The sequence below is a fragment of the Coregonus clupeaformis genome, unplaced genomic scaffold (genome assembly GCF_020615455.1).
Source record: "Coregonus clupeaformis isolate EN_2021a unplaced genomic scaffold, ASM2061545v1 scaf1374, whole genome shotgun sequence".
NCBI lineage: Eukaryota > Metazoa > Chordata > Actinopteri > Salmoniformes > Salmonidae > Coregonus > Coregonus clupeaformis.
This window is the reverse complement of record NW_025534828.1, coordinates 46,556-70,554: the sequence shown is the minus strand read 5'-3', so window position 1 is coordinate 70,554 and position 23,999 is coordinate 46,556. Positions and strand designations below refer to the sequence as shown.

General features: G+C 44.9%; 1 protein-coding gene across 1 annotated transcript; it reads left to right on the top strand.

Moving 5' to 3' along the window:
• LOC121566248 (receptor-type tyrosine-protein phosphatase F-like) lies at nucleotides 1-23,827 on the top strand. Its single transcript, XM_045218112.1, has 9 exons — nucleotides 1-191; nucleotides 13,848-13,993; nucleotides 14,213-14,454; nucleotides 16,358-16,551; nucleotides 17,784-17,926; nucleotides 18,228-18,354; nucleotides 21,220-21,365; nucleotides 21,586-21,824; nucleotides 23,611-23,827. The coding sequence occupies exons 1-9, from the start codon at nucleotides 92-94 to the stop codon at nucleotides 23,825-23,827; spliced, it is 1,554 nt and encodes a 517-aa protein (XP_045074047.1). The 5' UTR covers nucleotides 1-91.
• Nucleotides 23,828-23,999: the final 172 nt, after the last annotated feature.

Genomic DNA, 23,999 nt, shown 5'->3' with positions numbered 1-23,999 from the left:
GTGTCTGTGTTTGATCGTGTGAGGTGAGGTGTGAGGTGTCTGTCTTCGTTGAGGGGAGCGAGTAGGAGTCGCTGTGCCTACCTTGACCATCATGGTGCCTAACATTCACCCTGCAGTTCCCCTCCTGCCCAGGGGGGCGGCGCCACTCCTGCTGCTTCTCAGCTGCCTGGTGCTCTCCTCTCAGGCTGACAGTAAGTGCTGTACTTTATATATGACTAAAAACATGCTTTTAAACTATACCCTAAGATCATGCCAGAATACATACTAACCTACAGTGAGGGAAAAAAGTATTTGATCCCCTGCTGATTTTGTACGTTTGACCACTGACAAAGACATGATCAGTCTATAATTTTAATGGTAGGTTTATTTGAACAGTGAGCGACAAAATAACAACAAAAAAATCCAGAAAAACGCATGTAAAATTTTTTGGGAATTGATTTGCATTTTAATGAGGGAAATAAGTATTTGACCCCTCTTCAAAACATTACTTAGTACTCGGTGGCAAAACCCTTGTTGGCAATCACAGAGGTCAGACATTTCTTGTAGTTGGCCACCAGGTTTGCACACATCTCAGGAGGGATTTTGTTCCACTCCTCTTTGCAGATCTTCTCCAAGTCATTAAGGTTTCGAGGCTGACGTTTGGCAACTCGAACCTTCAGCTCCCTCCACAGATGTTCTATGGGATTAAAGTCTGGAGACTGGCTAGGCCACTCCAGGACCTTAATGTGCTTCTTCTTGAGCCACTCCTTTGTTGCCTTGGCAGTGTGTTTTGGGTCATTGTCATGCTGGAATACCCATCTACGACCCATTGTCAATGGCCTGGCTGAGGGAAGGAGGTTCTCACCCAAGATTTGACGGTACATGGCCCCGTCCATCGTCCCTTTGATGCGGTGAAGTTGTCCTGTCCCCTTAGCAGAAAAACACCCCCAAAGCATAATGTTTCCACCTCCATGTTTGACGGTGGGGATGGTGTTCTTGGGGTCATAGGCAGCATTCCTCCTCCTCCAAACACGGCGTGTTGAGTTGATGCCAAAGAGCTCGATTTTGGTCTCATCTGACCACAACACTTTCACCCAGTTCTCCTCTGAATCATTCAGATGTTCATTGGCAAACTTCAGACGGCCCTGTATATGTGCTTTCTTGAGCAGGGGACCTTGCGGGTGCAGCAGAATTTCAGTCCTTCACGGGGTAGTGTGTTACCAAATGTTTTCTTGGTGACTATGGTCCCAGCTGCCTTGACATCATTGACAAGATCCTCCCGTGTAGTTCTGGGCTGATTCCTCACCGTTCTCATGATCATTGCAACTCCACAAGGTGAGATCTTGCATGGAGCCCCAGGCCGAGGGAGATTGACAGTTATTTTTGCGTTTCTTCCATTTGCGAATAATCGCACCAACAATTGTCACCTTCTCACCAAGCTGCTTGGCGATGGTCTTGTAGCCCATTCCAGCCTTGTGTAGGTCTACAATCTTGTCCCTGACATCCTTGGAGAGCTCTTTGGTCTTGGCCATGGTGGAGAGTTTGGAATCTGATTGATTGATTGCTTCTGTGGACAGGTGTCTTTTATACAGGTAACAAGATGAGATTAGGAGCACTCCCTTTAAGAGTGTGCTCCTAATCTCAGCTCGGTACCTGTATAAAAGACACCTGGGAGCCAGAAATCTTTCTGATTGAGAGGGGGCTCAAATACTTATTTCCATCATTAAAATGCAAATCAATTTATAACATGTTTTTCTGGATTTTTTTGTTGTTATTCTGTCTCTCACTGTTCAAATAAACATACCATTACAATTATAGACGGATCATTTCTTTGTCAGTGGACAAACGTACAAAATCAGCAGGGGATCAAATACTTTTTTCCCTCACTGTATGTTGCATGGCATTAGTAACACTAAGTTTGTGGCTTTGATTCCTGTTGGAGTCACTTACTAAAATGCACTCACTCTACTGGAAGTTGCTTTGGATAAAAGCATTTGCCAAATGGCATATAGTATAGTACATGAACAAATCTGTATGTTTCTTTAGATTTAAACAGATTGAGGGGACCAAATAGAACAACTCGTAGTTCATCATATAATTTGTTCAGTCAGTCTGCCTCTTAACAGAAGTGCACTAATACGGGCGGCAGGTAGCTTAGTGGTTAAGATCGTTGTGCCAGTAACCGAAAGGTCGCTGGTTCTAATCCCCGAGCTGACTAGGTGAAAAATCTGTCGATGTGCCCTTGAGCAAGGCACTTAACCCTAATTGCTCCTGTAAGTCGCTCTGGATAAGAGCGTCTGCTAAATGACTAAAATGTAAATACAGTAAATTAAACTGTATTGCTGAATTAATTTGCTCTCTAGCTTGTTTGTTGGTTGGTTTCTTAAGGAGACTCTGCTCATGCTGCGCAATTTGCTGCTTAATTTAACTCCGTACGTACCACTCCAGGGCCCATTTTCCCGACGGCGCTGTAACTTAGGCTTAGCGGGCGTTTCAACGATGCAAGGCCGAAGATGTAAAACACGTGATTCCCAAAACACCCCGCAGAGAGAACGTTCACTAAGTTGGAGCGTGTGTCGATACTGAGAGGATAGAAAGAAAGGGAGCGCTGCAAATATTGAGGCAGCTTATTCTAATGCTTAACCAAGGAAAATGCGCAAAAACACAGATTTGGCACATCATTGCGCATGTTAGGCTACATGTCATGAAATATATTGAGACAAATTACAGACAGTAGCCTACAAGTAGCAAAATAGAACTCAATTGATTGAACATGAAATGTAGCCTATTTCAATATGATTGAAATAGACCTATGGCTTACTGTTTATATTTTAATGCAGTCATCTCTGTTTTCATTTGAAGCATCTTTTTATATTTTGCTTGCTTATATCAATTGCAAAGACATTGGCAACTTTGTATTTGTAGTCAACTTTGTTCTGAAGTCATCGGTGGTCACATAGAGACGGATAAAGCCATGTGATTCCATTTAGCGGAGGTCTTCTGCCTTTAAAGTAACGCGGGAGGGCAAAACAACGGACTTAGCTGTTCTACGAGTGGTCTGAGGCAGGCGTTAGCGTGCACGAGCGCTTTCAAGTGCAACGTTAATAAAGATATTCTTAAGAAACAGCATGGGAGATTTAACGATGCTCCTACGAAGTCTGTAACGATGGACTTAGCCTTAAGATGCTTTTTGGGGAAACCGGGCCCAGTCCATTTCCACTTGGTCTCCTTGGTGAACATACTGTTCCAGTCCACTTGGTCTCCTTGGTGAAGATACTGTTCCAGTCCACTTGGTCTCCTTGGTGAACACACTGTTCCAGTCCACTTGGTCTCCTTGGTGAAGATACTGTTCCAGTCCACTTGGTCTCCTTGGTGAAGATACTGTTCCAGTTCACTTGGTCTCCTTGGTGAACACACTGTTCCAGTTCACTTGGTCTCCTTGGTGAACACACTGTTCCAGTTCTCTTGGTCTCCTTGGTGAACACACTGTTCCAGTTCACTTGGTCTCCTTGGTGAAGATACTGTTCCAGTCCACTTGGTCTCCTTGGTGGATTATTTTAGCAACATAATCAGCTGCTTTCTAAATGCACTCAGTCTGCTGGTGTTCTGTAGAATATTCCCTTGCATTATATAAACAGTACATGGAGAGAGAGCAAGAGAAATTGAGGAGAGAGAGAGAGAGAGTGTGTGTGTGTGTGTGTGTGTGTGTGTGTGTGTGTGTGTGTGTGTGTGTGTGTGTGTGTGTGTGTGTGTGTGTGTGTGTGTGTGTGTGTGTGTGTGTGTGTGTGTGTGTGTGTGTGTGTGTGTGTGTGTGTGTGTGTGTGTGTGTGTGTGTGTGTGACCTCAGTACCCTGCTGTCCATCTTAATGAAGGTTGGGGTCTGGAGAAGTGCTCTCTTCGAGATGTGTCACTGTCGCTAGTCTCTGGGGCCCCTGGGGTCTCTGGGGCCCCTGGGGTCTGTGTGGCCCCCTGGGGGTCGAGCGTGGAGAGATGCCCTGTAGAAGCGGAGGGTTCCGGGACCAAATTAATTCAGCACATGACCTCAACTACAGCTCTGTCACAGGGTCACTGTAATTCAGTTAGACCACGCACTCATTTTTCTCTCACGTTTCAACCCTCCCTGCCGCTCTCTGTGTGACCGATAGCTTCAGATTTTAACACGTGTCAATGCATTACCTTCAGAACATATTCTATTCTCTGCTATTCTACTCCCTCTATAATCCTGACAGCATGCAGTATGCCAAGGCCTCCATTTCCTCGACAATAATGTAGAGATGAGTCATTTCAGCCCTTTATCACCTCTGACCCCCTGACCCCAACATATAGAATGGGTGCATGTGTGAAAATGAAGTGGTTATGTAATGTTTGAGTGGTAAATAAATTAAACTCAACCCTGCATTAGTCAGAAACAGAAACAAAGATAGACAAAAGACTGGAATATATATTTTTCCTGTTAATCAGCCTGTTCATTCTGATGTGGTAGCTTCTATCTAGCTATGTGGTCCTCTAATCTACTCTCTACTGTGTGTTGTAAGCCTTACCTCTCTATAGGCCCAGACAGACAGACAGACAGACAGACAGACAGACAGACAGACAGACAGTTAGTTAGTTAGTTAGTTAGTTAGTTAGTTAGTTAGTTAGTTCTCCTCTGTTCCCTAACTACAGTAATGCTATTGATACGAGGTGGATGCTTTGATCTTATCATGGTTGATGTGGTACTCTGAAGTCCTCTCTATACTATGTATTTGAGGCTTGTCTCTATAGGCCCAGACAGACCCCTTCTAAAGCTGCTCCCTTCTGTTCTGCTGCCTAACGCACTCCAGTAATCATCAGATCATTACCAGATAAAACCACCCAATACAAAATACACGTAGCTGAACCGAGCTACTCTCTCCTCACAATAAACAATCACCCACAAGGACAAGGGGGGCAGAGGGAACACTTATACACGGACTAATGAGGGGGTATAAACCAGGTGTGTGTAATAAACAAGACAAAATAAATGGAATGATGAGATGAGGAGATATGGAGCGGCAGTGGCTAGAAGGCCGGTGACGACGAACGCCAAGGCCTGCCCGAACAAGGAGAGGAGGCAGCTTCAGAGGATGTTGTGAGAGTACCGGTCAGGTATTTTCCGGTCAGGTAGCGCACTGTACGACCGATACCTGGGTGACCAGAGGAGGGTGACGTGTGCCCAGTAGATCAGACGGTCACAGACAAGAGCAGGCACGTACTGCAGCCCAGCTGGTCACTGAGGTGGAGATGGCTCTGTGCGTAACGCCCGCTCTATGTCCACGTCTATCGCCCATACTACCGGCGCCATAATGCAGGAGGCCGGGAGTATGGGGGTGTTGTCTCTGGGCCTCTCCTCTGTGTCATACAGCAGTGACAGTGGGTCTGCCTTCACGTTCTTCGTACCCGGGATGTATGAGAGTGTAAAATCAAACCGGGTGAAGAATAGGGCCCTCCTCGCCTGGCGAGGATTCAGCCTCCTTGCTGCCCGAATGTACTCCAGGTTACGGTAGTCTGTCCAGACGAGGAAAGGGTGTTTCGCCCCTTCGAGCCAATGCCTCCACAACGTCAAAGCTCGGACAACAGCCAGCAGCTCCCGATCACCAACGCCGTAGTTCTGCTCCGCCGAGCTGAGCTTCTTCGAAAAGAAGGCACAGGGGCGGAGCTTGGGTGGCGTGCCCGAGCGTTGGGATAAGACAGCGCCTATCCCTACCTCGGATGCATCCACCTCCACTACGAACTGTAAAATAAAAAAAATAAAAAATTAGTGATGGATCGGGGTGAGCCAGTACCGGGGTTGAGGTGAACAGACCCCGTAATCTACTGAAGGCCAAATCAGGCCAAATCAGTCTCAGCAGACCAGCGGAGCCGGGACGGCCCACCCTTCAACAAGGAGGTAATGGGAGCTGCGACCTTGCCAAAGCCCTGAATAAACCTCAGATAGTAGTTGGCAAAGCCAAGGAAGCACTGCACCGCCTTCACCGTGGTTGGAGTCAGCCAATTACGCACGGCTGAAATGCAATCTCCCTCCATCTCCACACCTGTGGTAGTAATGCAGTATCCGAGGAAGGAGATTGACTGCTGGAAAAACTCACACTTCTCTGCCATGGCATAAAGATCATTTTCCAGCAGTCGGACCAGTACCTTGCGAACCAGGGACAGATGCTCGGCGCGCGTAGCATAATACACCAGGATGTCATCGATGTAGACCACCACACCGCGACCAAGCATGTCCCGAAATACCTTGTTTACAAAGGACTGGAAGACAGATGGAGCATTCATCAAACCGTCGGTCATCCCCAGGTATTCATGATGCCCCGTGGTTGTGCTGAATGCTGTCTTCCACTCATCCCCATCTCGAACACGCACCAGGTTGTAGGCACTCCTGAGATCTAATTTGGTGAAAAAACAGGCCCCATGCATTGACTCAATCACTGAAGGAATGAGGGGAAGAGGATAGCTAAATCGTACTGTCACCTTATTCAGTGGTCGATAATCAATGCACGGGCGTAAACTGCCATCTTTCTTCTTCACAAAAAAGAAACTTGAGGAAGCAGGTGAAGTGGAGGGACGTATATATACCCCTGGCGCAGGGACTCGGTGACGTATGTTTCCATAGCCTCCGTTTCAGCCTGCGACAGGGGATACACATGACTCCTGGGAGGTACAGCGTCTACCCAAAGGTTTATCGTGCAATCCCCCTCCCGATGAGGTGGTAATTTAGTCGCTTGCGTCTTGGAAAACGCGAGCGCCAGATCATGGTATTCGGGGGGAATGCGCATGGTGGGGGTACCGTCTGGACTTTCCACCGTGGTCGCACCAACGGAAACACCTAGACACCTACCAGGACACTCACGCGACCACCCCGTAAGAACCCTCTGCGGCCATGAAAATTTGGGGTTGTGAAAGGCTAACCACGGAATACCTAAGACTACAGGGTAAGCAGGAGACTCAATAATCAAAAAAGTGATCTGCTCAACATACGTCTCCTGTGTAATCATGGTGACTGGTACAGTAACCTCCTTAACCAACCCGGACCCTAATGGTCGACTATCAAGTGTTCTTGTTCTCACCTTTATTTAACCAGGTAAGCCAGTTGAGAACAAGTTCTCATTTACAACTGCGACCTGGACAAGATAAAGCAAAGCAGTGCGATAAAAACAACAACACAGAGTTACATATGGGGTAAAACAAAACAAAGTCAAAAATACAACAGAAATAAATATATATACAGTGTGTGCAAATGTAGCAAGTTATGGAGGTAAGGCAATAAATAGGCTATAGTGCAAAATAATTACAATTAGTATTAACACTGGAATGATAGATGTGCAAGAGATTATGTGCAAATAGAGATACTGGGGTACAAATGAGCAAAATAAATAACAATATAGTGATGAGGTAGTTGGGCGGGCTAATTTCAGATGGGCTGTGTACAGGTGCAGTGATCGGTAAGGTGCTCTGACAACTGATGCTTAAAGTTAGTGAGGGAGATAAGTGTCTCCAGCTTCAGAGATTTTTGCAATTTGTTCCAGTCATTGGCAGCAGAGAACTGGAAGGAATTGCGGCCAAAGGAGGTGTTGGCTTTGGGGATGACCAGTGAGATATACCTGCTGGAGCGCAGACTACGGGTGGGTGTTGCTATGGTGACCAATGAGCTAAGATAAGGTGGGGATTTGCCTAGCAGTGATTTATAGATGGCCTGGAGCCAGTGGGTTTGGCGACGAATATGTAGTGAGGACCAGCCAACAAGAGCGTACAGGTCACAGTGGTGTGTATTATATGGGGCTTTGGAGACAAAACGGATGGCACTGTGATAGACTACATCCAATTTGCTGAGTAGAGTGTTGGAGGCTATTTTGTAAATGACATCGCCGAAGTCAAGGATCGGTAGGATAGTCAGTTTAACGAGGGCATGTTTGGCAGCATGAGTGAAGGAGGCTTTGTTGCGAAATAGGAAACCGATTCTAGATTTAACTTTGGATTGGAGATTCTTAATGTGAGTCTGGAAGGAGAGTTTACAGTCTAACCAGACACCTAGATATTTGTAGTTGTCCACATACTCTAGGTCAGACCCGTCAAGAGTAGTGATTTTAGTCGGGTGGGCGGGTACAAGCAGCGTTCGGTTGAAGAGCATGCATTTAGTTTTACTAGTGTTTAAGAGCAGTTGGAGGCTACTGAAGGAGTGTTGTATGGCATTGAAGCTCGTTTGGAGGTTTGTTAACACAGTGTCCAATGAAGGGCCAGATGTATACAAAATGGTGTCGTCTGCGTAGAGGTGGATCTGAGAGTCACCAGCAGCAAGAGCGACGTCATTGATATACACCCAGAAAAGAGTCGGCCCGAGAATTGAACCCTGTGGCACCCCCATAGAGACTGCCATAGGTCCAGACAACAGGCCCCCCGATTTGACACATTGAACTCTATCTGAGAAGTAGTTGGTGAACCAGGCGAGGCAGTCATTTGAGAAACCAAGGCTATTTAGTCTGCCAATAAGAATGCGGTGGTTGACAGAGTCGAAAGCCTTGGCCAGGTCAATGAAAACGGCTGCACAGTACTGTCTATTATCGATCGCGGTTATAATATCGTTTAGGACCTTGAGCGTGGCTGAAGTGCACCCATGACCAGCTCGGAAACCGGATTGCATAGCGGAGAAGGTACGGTGGGATTCGAAATGGTCGGGGATCTGTTTGTTTACTTGGCTTTCAAAAACTTTTGAAAGGCAGGCAGGATGGATATGGGTCTGTAACAGTTTGGATCTAGAGTGTCACCCCCTTTGAAGAGGGGGATGACCGCGGCAGCTTTCCAATCTCTGGGGATCTCAGACGTTACGAAAGAGAGGTTGAACAGGCTAGTAATAGGGGTTGCGACAATTTCAGCGGCTAGTTTTAGAAAGAAAGGGTCCAGATTGTCTAGCCCAGATGATTTGTAAGGGTCCAGATTTTGCAGCTCTTTCAGAACATCAGCTGTCTGGATTTGTGTGAAGGAGAAGCGGGGGGGGGGCATGGGCAAGTTGCAGCGGAGGGTGCAGAGCTGGTGGCCAGGGTAGTGGTAGCCAGGTGGAAAGCATGGCCAGCCGTAGCAAAATGCTTGTTGAAATTCTCGATTATTGTAGATTTATCGGTGGTGATAGTGTTTCCTAGCCTCAGTGCAGTGGGCAGCTGGGAGGAAGTGCTCTTATTTTCCATGGACTTTACATTGTCCCAAAACTTTTTGGAGTTAGTGCTACAGGATGCAAATTTCTGTTTGAAAAAGTTAGCCTTTGCTTTCCTAACTGCTTGTGTATATTGATTCCTAACTTCCCTGAAAAGTTGCATATCGCGGGGGCTATTTGATGCTAATGCAGTACGCCACAGGATGTTTTTGTGCTGGTAAAGGGCAGTCAAGTCTGAGGAGAACCAGGGGCTATATCGGTTCTTAGTTCTGTATTTTTTGAATGGGGCATGTTTATTTAAGATTGAGAGGAAATTACTTTTAAAGAACAACCAGGCATCCTCTACTGACGGAATGAGATCTATATCCATCCAGGATACCTGGGCCAGGTCAATTAGGAAGGCCTGCTCGCTGAAGTGTTTTTGGGTGCGTTTGACAGTGATGAGGGGTGGTCGTTTGACCGCGGACCCGTTACGGACGCAGGCAATAAGGCAGTGATCGCTGAGATCCTGGTTGAAGACAGCGGAGGTGTATTTAGAGGGTAAGTTAGTCAGGATGATATCTATGAGGGTACCCATGTTTACGGATTTAGGGTTGTACCTGGTAGGTTCGTTGATAATTTGTGTGAGATTGAGGGCATCTAGTTTAGATTGTAGGATGGCCGGGGTGTTAAGCAGATCCCAATTTAGGTCACCAAGCAGTACGAACTCTGAGGATAGATGGGGGGCAATCAATTCACATATGGTGTCCAGGGCACAGCTGGGGGCTGAGGGGGGTCTGTAGCAAGCGGCAACAGTGAGAGATGTATTTCTGGAAAGGTGGATTTTTAGAAGTAGAAGCTCAAACTGTTTGGGCACAGACCTGGATAGTATGATAGAGCTCTGCAGGCTATCTCTACAGTAGATTGCAACTCCACCCCTTTGGCAGTTCTATCTAGACGGAAAATGTTATAGTTGGGGATGGACATTTCTGAATTTTTGGTGGCCTTCCTAAGCCAGGATTCAGACACTGCTAGAACATCAGGGTTGGCGGAGTGTGCTAACGCAGTGAATAACTCAAACTTAGGAAGGAGGCTTCTGATATTTACGTGCAGAAAACCAAGACTTTTACGGTTACAGAAGTCAACAAATGATAGCTCCTGGGGAGTAGGAGTGATACTGGGGGCTGCAGGGCCTGGGTTAGCCTCTACATCACCAGAGGAACAGAGGAGGACTAGAATAAGGATACGACTAAAGGCTTTAAGAACTGGTCTTCTAGTGCGTTGGGTACATAGAATAAAGGGGGCAGTTCTCCGGGCGTTGTAGAAAAGATTCAGGGCATTATGTACAGAAAAGGATATGGAAGGATATGAGTACAGTTCAGGTAACCCTAAGCATTGGGTAACAATGAAAGAGATAGCCTCCACTGGAGCCACCGATTGAGCCGGTCTCGGCGTGTATGGGGGGTGGAACAAAGGAACTATTTGAGGCAGTTTGAGAGGGACTAGGGGTTCTACAGTGAAATTGTATAATAAGAACTAACCCAAACAGCAATAGGCAAGGCATAATTGACATGGGAGAGAGGCATAAAGCAGTCACAGGTGTTATTAGAGAGAGCTAAAACAACAACTGGAAATAGCGATAACGTTTGGGCTAATGCTAAACAGAATAAACAGGACAGGGTACCGTGTAAAGGAACAGTCCAGCAGGCATCAGCTGTGCAGCTGAGTGATCATAAGGTCCAGTGAACAGCAATATGTGAGTCCGAGAGCAGTTCAAATTGGTTCTTCAGCACAGCTAGCTAGCAGGGAGCACAGCTAGCAGGGAGCACAGTTGTAGTTTGCGTGTGCTAGCGGGCCGGGGATGACTCTGTTAACATCCATGGACTCAGAGAATGTCAGTGTCATTTACATAGTCAGGAGCTATGCTGCTGGACTCTATTAACATCCATGGACTCAGAGAATGTCATTGTCATTTATATAGTCAGGAGCTATGCTGCTGGACTCTGTTAACATCCATGGACTCAGAGAATGTCAGTGTCATTTACATAGTCAGGAGCTATGCTGCTGGACTCTGTTAACATCCATGGACTCAGAGAATGTCAGTGTCATTTACATAGTCAGGAGCTGTTCTGCTGGACTCTGTTAACATCCATGGACTCAGAGAATGTCAGTGTCATTTATATAGTCAGGAGCTATGCTGCTGGACTCTGTTAACATCCATGGACTCAGAGAATGTCAGTGTCATTTATATAGTCAGGAGCTATGCTGCTGGACTCTGTTAACATCCATGGACTCAGAGAATGTCAGTGTCATTTATATAGTCAGGAGCTGTGCTGCATTTATATAGTCAGGAGCTGTTCTGCTGGACTCTATTAACATCCATGGACTCAGAGAATGTCAGTGTCATTTATATAGTCAGGAGCTATGCTGCTGGACTCTGTTAACATCCATGGACTCAGAGAATGTCAGTGTCATTTATATAGTCAGGAGCTATGCTGCTGGACTCTATTAACATCCATGGACTCAGAGAATGTCAGTGTCATTTATATAGTCAGGAGCTATGCTGCTGGACTCTGTTAACATCCATGGACTCAGAGAATGTCAGTGTCATTTACATAGTCAGGAGCTATGCTGCTGGACTCTGTTAACATCCATGGACTCAGAGAATGTCAGTGTCATTTATATAGTCAGGAGCTGTGCTGCATTTATATAGTCAGGAGCTGTTCTGCTGGACTCTATTAACATCCATGGACTCAGAGAATGTCAGTGTCATTTATATAGTCAGGAGCTATGCTGCTGGACTCTGTTAACATCCATGGACTCAGAGAATGTCAGTGTCATTTATATAGTCAGGAGCTATGCTGCTGGACTCTGTTAACATCCATGGACTCAGAGAATGTCAGTGTCATTTATATAGTCAGGAGCTATGCTGCTGGACTCTATTAACATCCATAGACTCAGAGAATGTCAGTGTCATTTATATAGTCAGGAGCTATGCTGCTGGACTCTATTAACATCCATAGACTCAGAGAATGTCAGTGTCATTTATATAGTCAGGAGCTGTTCTGCTAGACTCTGTTAACATCCATGGACTCAGAGAATGTCAGTGTCATTTATATAGTCAGGAGCTGTTCTGCTGGACTCTATTAACATCCATAGACTCAGAGAATGTCAGTGTCATTTATATAGTCAGGAGCTATGCTGCTGGACTCTATTAACATCCATAGACTCAGAGAATGTCAGTGTCATTTATATAGTCAGGAGCTGTGCTGCATTTATATAGTCAGGAGCTGTTCTGCTAGACTCTATTAACATCCATAGACTCAGAGAATGTCAGTGTCATTTATATAGTCAGGAGCTGTGCTGCATTTATATAGTCAGGAGCTGTGCTGCATTTATATAGTCAGGAGCTGTGCTGCATTTATATAGTCAGGAGCTGTTCTGCTGGACTCTATTAACATCCATGGACTCAGAGAATGTCAGTGTCATTTATATAGTCAGGAGCTATGCTGCATTTATATAGTCAGGAGCTGTGCTGCTGGACTCTATTAACATCCATGGACTCAGAGAATGTCAGTGTCATTTATATAGTCAGGAGCTATGCTGCTGGACTCTGTTAACATCCATGGACTCAGAGAATGTCAGTGTCATTTATATAGTCAGGAGCTGTTCTGCTGGACTCTATTAACATCCATAGACTCAGAGAATGTCAGTGTCATTTATATAGTCAGGAGCTGTTCTGCTGGACTCTGTTAACATCCATGGACTCAGAGAATGTCAGTGTCATTTATATAGTCAGGAGCTGTTCTGCTGGACTCTGTTAACATCCATGGACTCAGAGAATGTCAGTGTCATTTATATAGTCAGGAGCTGTTCTGCTGGACTCTGTTAACATCCATGGACTCAGAGAATGTCAGTGTCATTTATATAGTCAGGAGCTGTTCTGCTGGACTCTGTTAACATCCATGGACTCAGAGAATGTCAGTGTCATTTATATAGTCAGGAGCTGTTCTGCTGGACTCTATTAACATCCATGGACTCAGAGAATGTCAGTGTCATTTATATAGTCAGGAGCTGTTCTGCTGGACTCTGTTAACATCCATGGACTCAGAGAATGTCAGTGTCATTTATATAGTCAGGAGCTATGCTTCTGGACTCTGTTAACATCCATGGACTCAGAGAATGTCAGTGTCATTTATATAGTCAGGAGCTGTTCTGCTGGACTCTATTAACATCCATGGACTCAGAGAATGTCAGTGTCATTTATATAGTCAGGAGCTGTGCTGCATTTATATAGTCAGGAGCTGTTCTGCTAGACTCTATTAACTCCATAATGGATAGACTCTCTTTCTTTCTTTTTCTTTGTTCTTGTTTGTCATTTTCTTTAAATGTGATTGTCCGCTTGGTCTGTAATCTTCTGTGATTTTCAATCATGTCTGGCTGTGTTATGATGGTTTTAATATGGGGGACTGAGGAGATTTGGATGTGAATATAGCATGTCCATTACTTTAATTAATAGTCCATGAAACAGTCTTTAATAGGTGTGTCCCTTTTAGAGTTATGGGGGTCAATCATCTGTTGTCTTAGAACTCAGATCTATCAAGTACCGAATGATCGCCTTGATTTCATTTCATATAACAAACATCTCCATCTCTCTCTCTCTCTCTCTCTCTCTCTCTCTCTCTCTCTCTCTCTCTCTCTCTCCTCTCCACCTCTCCTCCTCCAGCCCTCCCCAAGCCCCCAACCTCTCTCATAGTGACTGAGACCACAGCCACCAATGTGACCCTCTCCTGGGACTCTGGGAACCCTGAACCTGTGTCCTTCTACATTATCCAGTACCGGCCTAAAACCACCTACAAAGGCTTCCAAGAGGTAGGTTCCAATGCTTCACTGGGTTACAACATGGTTAGGGTTGCAAAATCCCGGTCACTTTCCCCAAATTCCCAGGTTTTTCAGAAATCCTGGTTCGAGGACTCCAGATTTCCTGCTTTTTCCCCTCCTGATTCTGGGAAACACCAAGGTTGATAGTTCTGTAAGTAGCTTTGGATATACTGTAAGTGTTCGCTAAATAACCATATTATGATATTGTAGGTGGACGGAGTAGCTACCACCCGTTACAGCATCGGCGGGCTCAGCCCCTACTCAGAGTATGAGTTCCGTGTGATGGCGGTGAACAACATTGGGCGGGGGCCACCCTCTGACCCGGTAGAGACACGTACGGGGGAGCAGGCTCCCTCTTCACCCCCACTGTATGTCCAGGTCCGCATGATATCTTTCTCCCACTTGATGGTCGAATGGGAACCACCCGAGGAACCTAACGGACAGATCATGGGGTAAGATGAAAATGAATATGTCTTATGTAGGCTTAATGAAGGATTCCTAGACACTTCATAGCATGTGAATATGAATGCGTCCCAAATGGCATCCTAATCCCTATATAGTGAACTACTTTTGACCAGAGTCATATGGGCCATTTGGGACACAGCTTTTGTCTTATGAAGGCTTAATGATAGATGTTTCACAAGTCCTTTATAAGCAAATGTCATACGTACAGTGCCTTCAGAAAGTATTCATACCGCTTGACCGTTCCACGTTTTGTTGTGTTACTGCCTGAATTCAAAATAGATTGAATTGATTTTGTTGCTCTCCACCAATCTACACACAATACCCCATAATGACGAAGTCAAAACATGTTTTTAGAAATGTTTGCAAATGTATTGAAAATGCAATACAGAAATATCTAATGTACATAAGTAATCACACCCCTGAGTCAATACATGTTATGTCAATACCGGAGTGCCCACCCGGTCCCTCCCCTGTGGTGTTTAGTTGGCGCGGTCGGAGTCCGCGCCTTTAGGGGGGGGTACTGTCACGCCCTGGCTCTGGGGACACTGTTATGTTGAGCCAGGGTGTGAAATTCTATGTTTGTATTTCTATGTTGGCCTGAGTGACTCCCAATCAGAGGCAACGAGTGTCAGCTGGTTGTCTCTGATTGGGAGCCATATTTAACTGTCTGTCTTTCACTTTGTGTTTGTGGTTTCTTGTTCTATTTTGGTTTGTGTTTAACCGTAGACATCACGTTATCGTCCGTTGTTTTGATCGTGTGATCAGTATTATTAATAAATATGTACGCATTCAACGCTGCGCCTTGGTCTCTCCCTGACGATCGTGACAGTTGAATCTGTGTTTGAAATTCACTGCTTGACTGAGGGACCTTACAGATAAGTACAGAGATGAGGGTAATCATTTAAAAAATGTTAAACACTATTATCACTCACGGAATGAGTCCATGCAACTAATTATGTGACTTGTTAAGCACATTTTTACTCCTGAACTTATTTAGGCTTGCCATAACAAAGGGGTTGAATACTTATTGACTCAAGACATTTCAGCTGTTCATTGTTTATTAATTTGTTCAAATGTCTACAAACATAATTCCACTTTGACATTATGGGGTATTGTGTGTAGGCCAGTGACACAAAATCTCAACTTAATCCATTTTAAATTCAGGCTGTACCACAATGTCACGAATTCCGCCGAGGCTGCTCCTCCTCCTTGTTCGGGCAGGCTTCGGCGTTCGTCGTCCCCGGAGTACTAGCTGCCACCGTTTGATGTTATCTATGTTTGTTTGGTTTTGTCTGATTAGTGCACCTGTTCCTTATCACGTATTGATTATGTCACCTATAAGTTTCCTTTGGTTTTGTTTGTAGTTGTGTGTTGTTGTACGCCTGTCTGTTGGTGTAGGTCATTTGTTTTCTTATTGTTAGTGCTGTTCGCTCTTTACGCACTGTTCTGTGTATTCGCTCGTCTCCTGTTTATGAGGCCCGTTGGATTTGTATTTTGCTCCTGTGACTATTAAAGTCGGATCGACTAAGCTTCTGTGTCCTGCGCCTGACTCCAACACCGCATCCACATCAACCTTTTGACACACAAAACAATGTGGAAAAAGTCAAGGGTGTGAATACTTTCTGAAGGCACTGTATACAGAATAAGGTATGATATAACAGTTGTTTTCTAACTAAATAAGATGTAAAACAATCAAACAAATATACAAATCATTAAGAAATACAGACACTATTTAAAAGCCTTTGGGTGATTAATAAAGAACTATATTGTCTTATCTTATCATATCTTAAAAAGCTTATATTTTTATAAAAAGTCTCAATTGGTACAGGTCATTTCGACTGTTGCTTTTTCAAATGTTGAATGTAATGATTTCTTTGTAACTATCACCAGGTACCGTGTGTACTACGACACAGACAAGAATGACACTCTGAGTGGGTGGAAGAAACACAGCACTGAAGACAGCCAAGTGACCATCATATCAGAGCTGTATCCTAACATCATCTACAATCTCAGGGTGTTGGGGTTCACCTCTGTAGGGGACGGACCGCCCTCGGAAATACTGCAGTTCAAGTCTCGGTATGGAGGTGAGAGAGGAAGTGTGTGTTAGGGTGGAGTGTGTGTTAGGGTGGAGTGTATGTCCTCTCCTCACAGAACACTATCTAACCCTGACCTCCACACTATCCTCTCCTCTCCTCTCCTCTCCTCTCCTCTCCTCTCAACACAGAACAGAATCTAACCCTGACCTCCACACTCTCTCTCCTCTCCTCTCCTCTCCTCTCAACACAGAACAGAATCTAACCCTGACCTCCACACTCTCTCTCTCCTCTCCTCTCCTCTCCTCTCCTCTCAACACAGAACAGTATCTAACCCTGTCCTCCACACTCCCTCTCCTCTCCTCTCCTCTCCTCACAGAACAGATTCTAACCCTGACCTCCACACTCTCCTCTCCTCTCCTCTCCTCACAGAACAGATTCTAACCCTGACCTCCACACTCCCTCTCCTCTCCTCTCCTCTCCTCTCCTCTCCTCACAGAACAGATTCTAACCCTGACCTCCACACTCTCCTCTCCTCTCCTCTCCTCTCCTCACAGAACACTATCTAACCCTGACCTCCACACTCTCCTCTCCTCTCCTCCTCTCCTCTCCTCTCCTCTCAACACAGAACAGTATCTAACCCTGTCCTCCACACTCCCTCTCCTCTCCTCTCCTCTCCTCTCCTCTCCTCTCAACACAGAACAGTATCTGTCCTTGACCTCCACACTCTGGCTCCTCTCCTCTCCTCTCAACACAGAACAGTATCTAACCCTGACCTCCACACTCCCTCTCCTCTCCTCTCCTCACAGAACACTATCTAACCCTGACCTCCACACTCCCCTCTCCTCTCCTCTCCTCTCTCCTCTCAACACAGAACAGTATCTAACCCTGTCCTCCACACTCCCTCTCCTCTCCTCTCCCTCTCCTCTCCTCTCCTCTCAACACAGAACAGTATCTGTCCTGACCTCCACACTCTGGCTCCTCTCCTCTCCTCTCAACACAGAACAGTATCTAACCTGACCTCCACACTCCCTCTCCCCTCTCCTCTCCTCTCCTCTCTCCTCTCCTCTCCTCTCTCCTCTCCTCTCCTCTCCTCTCCTCTCCCTCTCCTCTCCCCTCTCCTCTCCTCTCCTCTCCTCTCCTCTCCTCTCCTCTCCTCTCCTCTCCTCTCCTCTCCTCTCCTCTCAACACAGAACAGTATCTGTCCCTGACCTCCACACTCTCTCTCCTCCTCTTGAGATCCCATCTTAACATTCTCCTCTCTCCTCTCCTCTTCTCCTCAGTACGTTGTATCCCTCCTCGGTTCTCCATCCCACCTACCAACCATGAGGTGATGCCTGGGAGCAGTGTCAATCTGATTTGTGTTGCTAAGGGAACGCCCGTGCCCTATGTCAAGTGGTTAAAGGGAGAAATTGAACTCACCAAGGTCTTTACTTTCACCGTTACTGTTTTGCTTATACTTTTTTTACCATGTTCATTCATTTTTTATTCTGTTTTATTCTGGCTTTTATTACTACAGCACAATGATATGCAGTCTCTGTATGAATTGTGTTGAATTAAGTTTAAAGGAGGGGAAGTATAGAAATAAAGCACATAGAACGGATGTACCGCTTATCAGACTTGCTTTCAATGCTAATGCTAAAGATCTATTACTTGCATTTCTATCTGAAATATGTCAGGTCAGACACAAAGCAAGATAATGGATCTTTAGGATTCTTCTTATTTAGGAGGATGAGATGCCCATTGGTTGGAATATTCTGAAGTTGACAATCGTCAAAGAGTCAGCCAACTACACCTGCGTGGCCATGTCATCACTGGGCATGATCAAGGCTACCGCTCAGGTCTCCGTCAAAGGTGAGGGGTCAAAGGTCAAGCAGTGTGTGTGTGTGTCTTTCACTCTCTTTTGGCTTTCAGGACATATTTTAGTTAGTCAGGCGGTGTGTGTGTGTTTGAATCAAGACAACATGCTGGCTAGGTCAGTGGAGGACACAGTTTCTGAGTCCCAAATGGAATCCTATTCCCTATGTACCCTGATAGTAGTGCACTATATAGGGAATAGGGTGCCATTTGGGACACAGACTGTAAGGATCTCACGGTGAGTAATCTGCTCTGGGACGGACTGTGTGTTATCACGTACATGACAAGCTGTGATGACAAAAGCTGTATCCAAAACCGCACCCTAATCCCAATGTAGTGTGCTACTTTTGACCAGAGCCCATATAGGCCCTGGGCAAAAGTAGTGCACTATATATGGAATAGTGTGCAATTTGGGATGGAGCCACTGTGTTCTCTCACGTACACTACAAGTTGTGATGACTGGGAAGTGTGGTTGATGACAAGCCAAGGAGTGTGACTCATTATGGCAGATTGTTATGAGTTTGAGCTGATCAAACAGCTTCCTAGCTGTCTAAATTTCCACCACAACGTCAATGTTGCTGCAACATGTTTTGATGCACCAGTGATCTGATCAAATGGCTATCAGGACAATGTTCCTGGGTTCACACACACACACACACACACACACCATCAACTGCCAGCAATACCACCTGACTAACTGAAATTTGGCCTGAAAGCCATAAGAGAGTGAATGGCACTGTAAACATCATTATAAAATGTTTGACTCGCTTTAGATTAGGTAAGGGATCAACTTAGCTTACCCCATGAAGTTATACATTTACATTTACATATGTGTGGACACACACACACACACACACACACACATGGTCTGAGCTCCACAATATTCTGGTGGTGTGTCTGTGTGTCTGCTCGGAACATGTGTCTGTCAGGGTTTCCGTTAACCGGTAATAGCCGGCTTTTGGCCATATTTTTTTGGGGGGTGAAAAGCCGAAAAATAAAAATTGGCACCAGAGAAGAAAAAAAAAGATAATTGCTTTTTAACGTTTTATTTTCATGTAGCCTAGGCCTACTGGTTGTATGAATATGGGATCTGTCATCCTACTACTATCCTAGAGTCTGTTTGGGCTATTTCTGTCTCAACAGAATGTCCCGAAGTAAATTGAATAAAATTGTCAAGATGATATAGCCTAATTAGCCTACTCCTGTCTATACAGAAATAAATAAAATCATTCAAAATAGAGGCTACTAAAGCATGATTTGGCCACAGAGGATCATTAGCTTCCCCTGGCCTTCAAAAAAAAATAAGAGTTGTGGATTGTTTGAAATCGTATTGCCTGTGCTGCTGGACTCTGTTAACATCCATGGACTCAGAGAATGTCAGTGTCATTTATATAGTCAGGAGCTATGCTGCTGGACTCTATTAACATCCATGGACTCAGAGAATGTCAGTGTCATTTATATAGTCAGGAGCTGTGCTGCATTTATATAGTCAGGAGCTGTTCTGCTGGACTCTATTAACTCCATAATGGATAGACTCTCTTTCTTTCTTTTTCTTTGTTCTTGTTTGTCATTTTCTTTAAATGTGATTGTCCGCTTGGTCTGTAATCTTCTGTGATTTTCAATCATGTCTGGCTCGCTCTGTTTCTCCATCGCTCTCGCTCTCTCTCTCTCTCGCTCTGTTTCTCCATCTCTCTCGCGCTCTCTCTCTCTCTCACTCTCTCTCTGTTTCTCCATCTCTCCTGCTCTCGCGCTCTCTCTCTCTCTCTCGCTCTCTCTGTTTCTCCATCTTTCTCGCTCTCGCTCTCTCTCTTTCCCCATCTCTCTCTCTCTCGCTCTCTCTCTCGCTCTCTCACTCTCTCTCTCTCTCTCTCTCTCTGTCTCGCTCTCTTCCTCGCTCTCTCGCTCTCTCTCTCTCTGTCTCGCCTTCTCTCTGTCTCGCTCTTTCGCTCGTTCGCTCTCTCTCTGTTTCTCTGTCTCGCTCTCTTTCGCTCGTTCGCTCTCTCTCTGTTTCTCCATCTCTCTCTATCTCTCTCGCTCTCGCTCTCTCTCTCTCTCTCGCTCTGTTTCTCCATCTCTCTCGCTCTCGCGCTCTCTCTCTCTCTCTCTGTCTCGTTCTCTCTCGCTCTCTCTCTCAATTCAATTCAATTAAATTTCAATTTAAGGGCTTTATTGGCATGGGAAACGTGTGTTAACATTGCCAAAGCAAGGGAAGTAGATAGTAAACAAAAGTGAAATAAACAATAAATATTAACAGTAAACATTACACTCAGAAGTTTCAAAAGAATAAAGACATTTCAAATATCATATTATGTATATATACAGTGTTGTAACAATGTGCAAATAGTTAAAGTACAAATGGGAAAATAAATAAACATAAATATGGGTTGTATTTACAATGGTGTTTGTTCTTCACTGGTTGCCCTTTTTCTTGTGGCAACAGGTCACAAATCTTGCAGCTGTGATGGCAAACTGTGGTTTTTCACCCAGTAGATAAGGGAGTTTATCAAAATTGGGTTTGTTTTCGAATTCTTTGTGGATCGCTGTAATCTGAGGGAAATATGTGTCTCTAATATGGTCATACATTTGGCAGGAGGTTAGGAAGTGCAGCTCAGTTTCCACCTCATTTTGTGGGTAGTGTGCACATAGCCTGTCTTCTCTTGAGAGCCAGGTCTGCCTACGGCGGCCTTTCTCAATAGCAAGGCTATGCTCACTGAGTCTGTACATAGTCAAAGCTTTCCTTAAGTTTGGGTCTCGCTCTCGCTCTCGCTCTCGCTCTCGCTCTCGCTCTCGCTCTCGCTCTCGCTCTCGCTCGCTCTCTCTCTCTCCATCCATCTCTCCATCTCTCCATCTCTCCTCCTCCAGCCCTCCCCAAGCCCCCAACCTCTCTCATAGTGACTGAGACCACAGCCACCAATGTGACCCTCTCCTGGGACTCTGGGAACCCTGAACCTGTGTCCTTCTACATTATCCAGTACTGGCCTAAAACCAACTACACAGGCTTCCAAGAGGTAGGTTCCAATGCTTCACTGGGTTACAACATGGTTAGGGGTTGCAAAATCCCGGTCACTTTTCCCAAATTCCCAGGTTTTTCAGAAATCCTTGTTCGAGGACTCCAGATTTCCTGCTTTTTCCCCTCCTGATTCTGGGAAACACCAAGGTTGATAGTTCTGTAAGTAGCTTTGGATATACTGTAAGTGTTCGCTAAATAACCATATTATGATATTGTAGGTGGACGGAGTAGCTACCACCAGTTACAGCATCGGCGGGCTCAGCCCCTACTCAGAGTATGAGTTCCGTGTGATGGCGGTGAACAACATTGGGCGGGGGCCACCCTCTGACCCGGTAGAGACCCGTATGGGGAGCAGGCTCCCTCTTCACCCCCTGAATGTCAAGGTTCGCAAGCTGTCTATCTCCAACATAATGGTCCAATGGGAACCACCCGAGAAACCTAACGGACAGATCATGGGGTAAGATGAAAAGGAATATGTCTTATGTAGGCTTAATGAAGGATTCCTAGACACTTCATAGCATGTGAATATGAATGCGTCCCAAATGGCATCCTAATCCCTATATAGTGAACTACTTTTGACCAGAGTCATATGGGCCATTTGGGACACAGCTTTTGTCTTATGAAGGCTTAATGATAGATGTTTCACAAGTCCTTTATAAGCAAATGTCATACGTACAGTGCCTTCAGAAAGTTTTCATACCGCTTGACCGTTCCACGTTTTGTTGTGTTACTGCCTGAATTCAAAATGGATTGAATTGATTTTGTTGCTCTCCACCAATCTACACACAATACCCCATAATGACGAAGTCAAAACATGTTTTTAGAAATGTTTGCAAATGTATTGAAAATGCAATACAGAAATATCTAATGTACATAAGTAATCACACCCCTGAGTCAATACATGTTAGAATCACCTTTGGCAGCGATTACAGCAGTGAGTCTTTCTGGGTAAGTCTCTAAGAGCTTTCCACACCTGGATGCTGCAACATTTGCCCATTATTCTTTTAAAAATTCTTCAAGCTCTGTCAAATTGGTTTGTTGGTCGTTGCTAGACAACCATTTTCAGGTCTTGCCATAGATTTTCAAGCAGATTTCAGACAAAACTGGAACTCGACCACTCAGGAATAGTCACTTTCTTCTTGGTAAGCTACTCCAGTGTAGATTTGGCCTTGTGTTTTAGGTTATTGTCCTGCTGAATGGTGAATTCATCTCCCAGGGTATGGTGAAAAGCAGACTGAACCAGGTGCCTGTGCTTAGCTCCATTCAGTTCATTTTTATCCTAAAAACTTAGTTGTACTCAGTAATGTGTTGTATTGGATTTGCCCCGAACATAACACTTTTTATTCAGGACAAAAAGTGAATTGCTTTGCCATATTTTTTTGCAGTATTACTTTAGTGCCTTGTTGCAAACAGGATGCATGTTTAGGAATATTTTTGTTCTTTACAGACTTCCTTCTTTTCACTCTGTCAATTAGGTTAGTATTGTGGAGTAACTACAATGTTGTTGATCCATCCTCAGTTTTCTCCTATCACAGTCATTAAACTCTGTAACTGTTTTAAAGCCACCATAGGACTCATGGTGAAATCCCTGAGCGGTTTCCTTCCTCTCCGGTATCTGAGTTAGGAATGAAGCCTGTGTCTTTGTAGTGACTGGGTGTACTGATACACCATCCAAAGTGTAATTAATAACTTCCCCATGCTCAAAGGGATATTCAATATCTGCTTTTTACATGTTTATCCATCTACTAATAGATGCCCTTCTTTGCAAGGCATTGAAAACCTCCCTGGTCTTTGTGGTTGAATCTGTGTTTGAAATTCACTGCTTGACTGAGGGACCTTACAGATAATTGTATGTAAGGTATGATATAACAGTTATTTTCTAACTAGATAATAATAATAATAATAATATGCAATTTAGCAGATGTTTTTATCCAAAGCGACTTACAGTCATGTGCGCATACATTTTTACGTATGGGTGGTCCCGGGGATCGAACCCACTACCCTGGCGTTACAAGCGCCGTAATCTACCAATTGAGCTACAACAATCAAACAAATATACAAATCATTAAGAAATACAGACACTATTTAAAAGCCTTTGGGTGATTAATAAAGTACTATATTGTCTTATCTTATCATATCTTAAAAAGCTTATATTTATATAAAAAGTCTCAATTGGTACAGGTCATTTCGACTGTTGCTTTTTCAAATGTTGAATGTAACGATTTCTTTGTAACTATCACCAGGTACCGTGTGTACTACGACACAGACAAGAACGTCCCTCTGAGATGGTGGAAGAAACACAGCACTGACGACAGCACAGTGACCATCATATCAGGGCTGTATCCTGACGCCACCTACAATCTCAGGGTGCTGGGGTTCACCTCTGTAGGGGTCGGACCCCCCTCGGACATACTGCAGTTCAATACTCCGCATGAAGGTGAAAGAGGAAGTGTGTGTTAGGGTGGAGTGTGTGTTAGGGTGGAGTGTGTGTTAGGGTGGAGTGTGTGTTAGGGTGGAGTGTGTGTTAGGGTGGAGTGTGTGTTAGGGTGGAGTGTGTGTTAGGGTGGAGTGTACAGTATGTTATTAGGAGTCCTTCACAGCTAACCCTCTGAAAGGTCAGACTTATTATGAG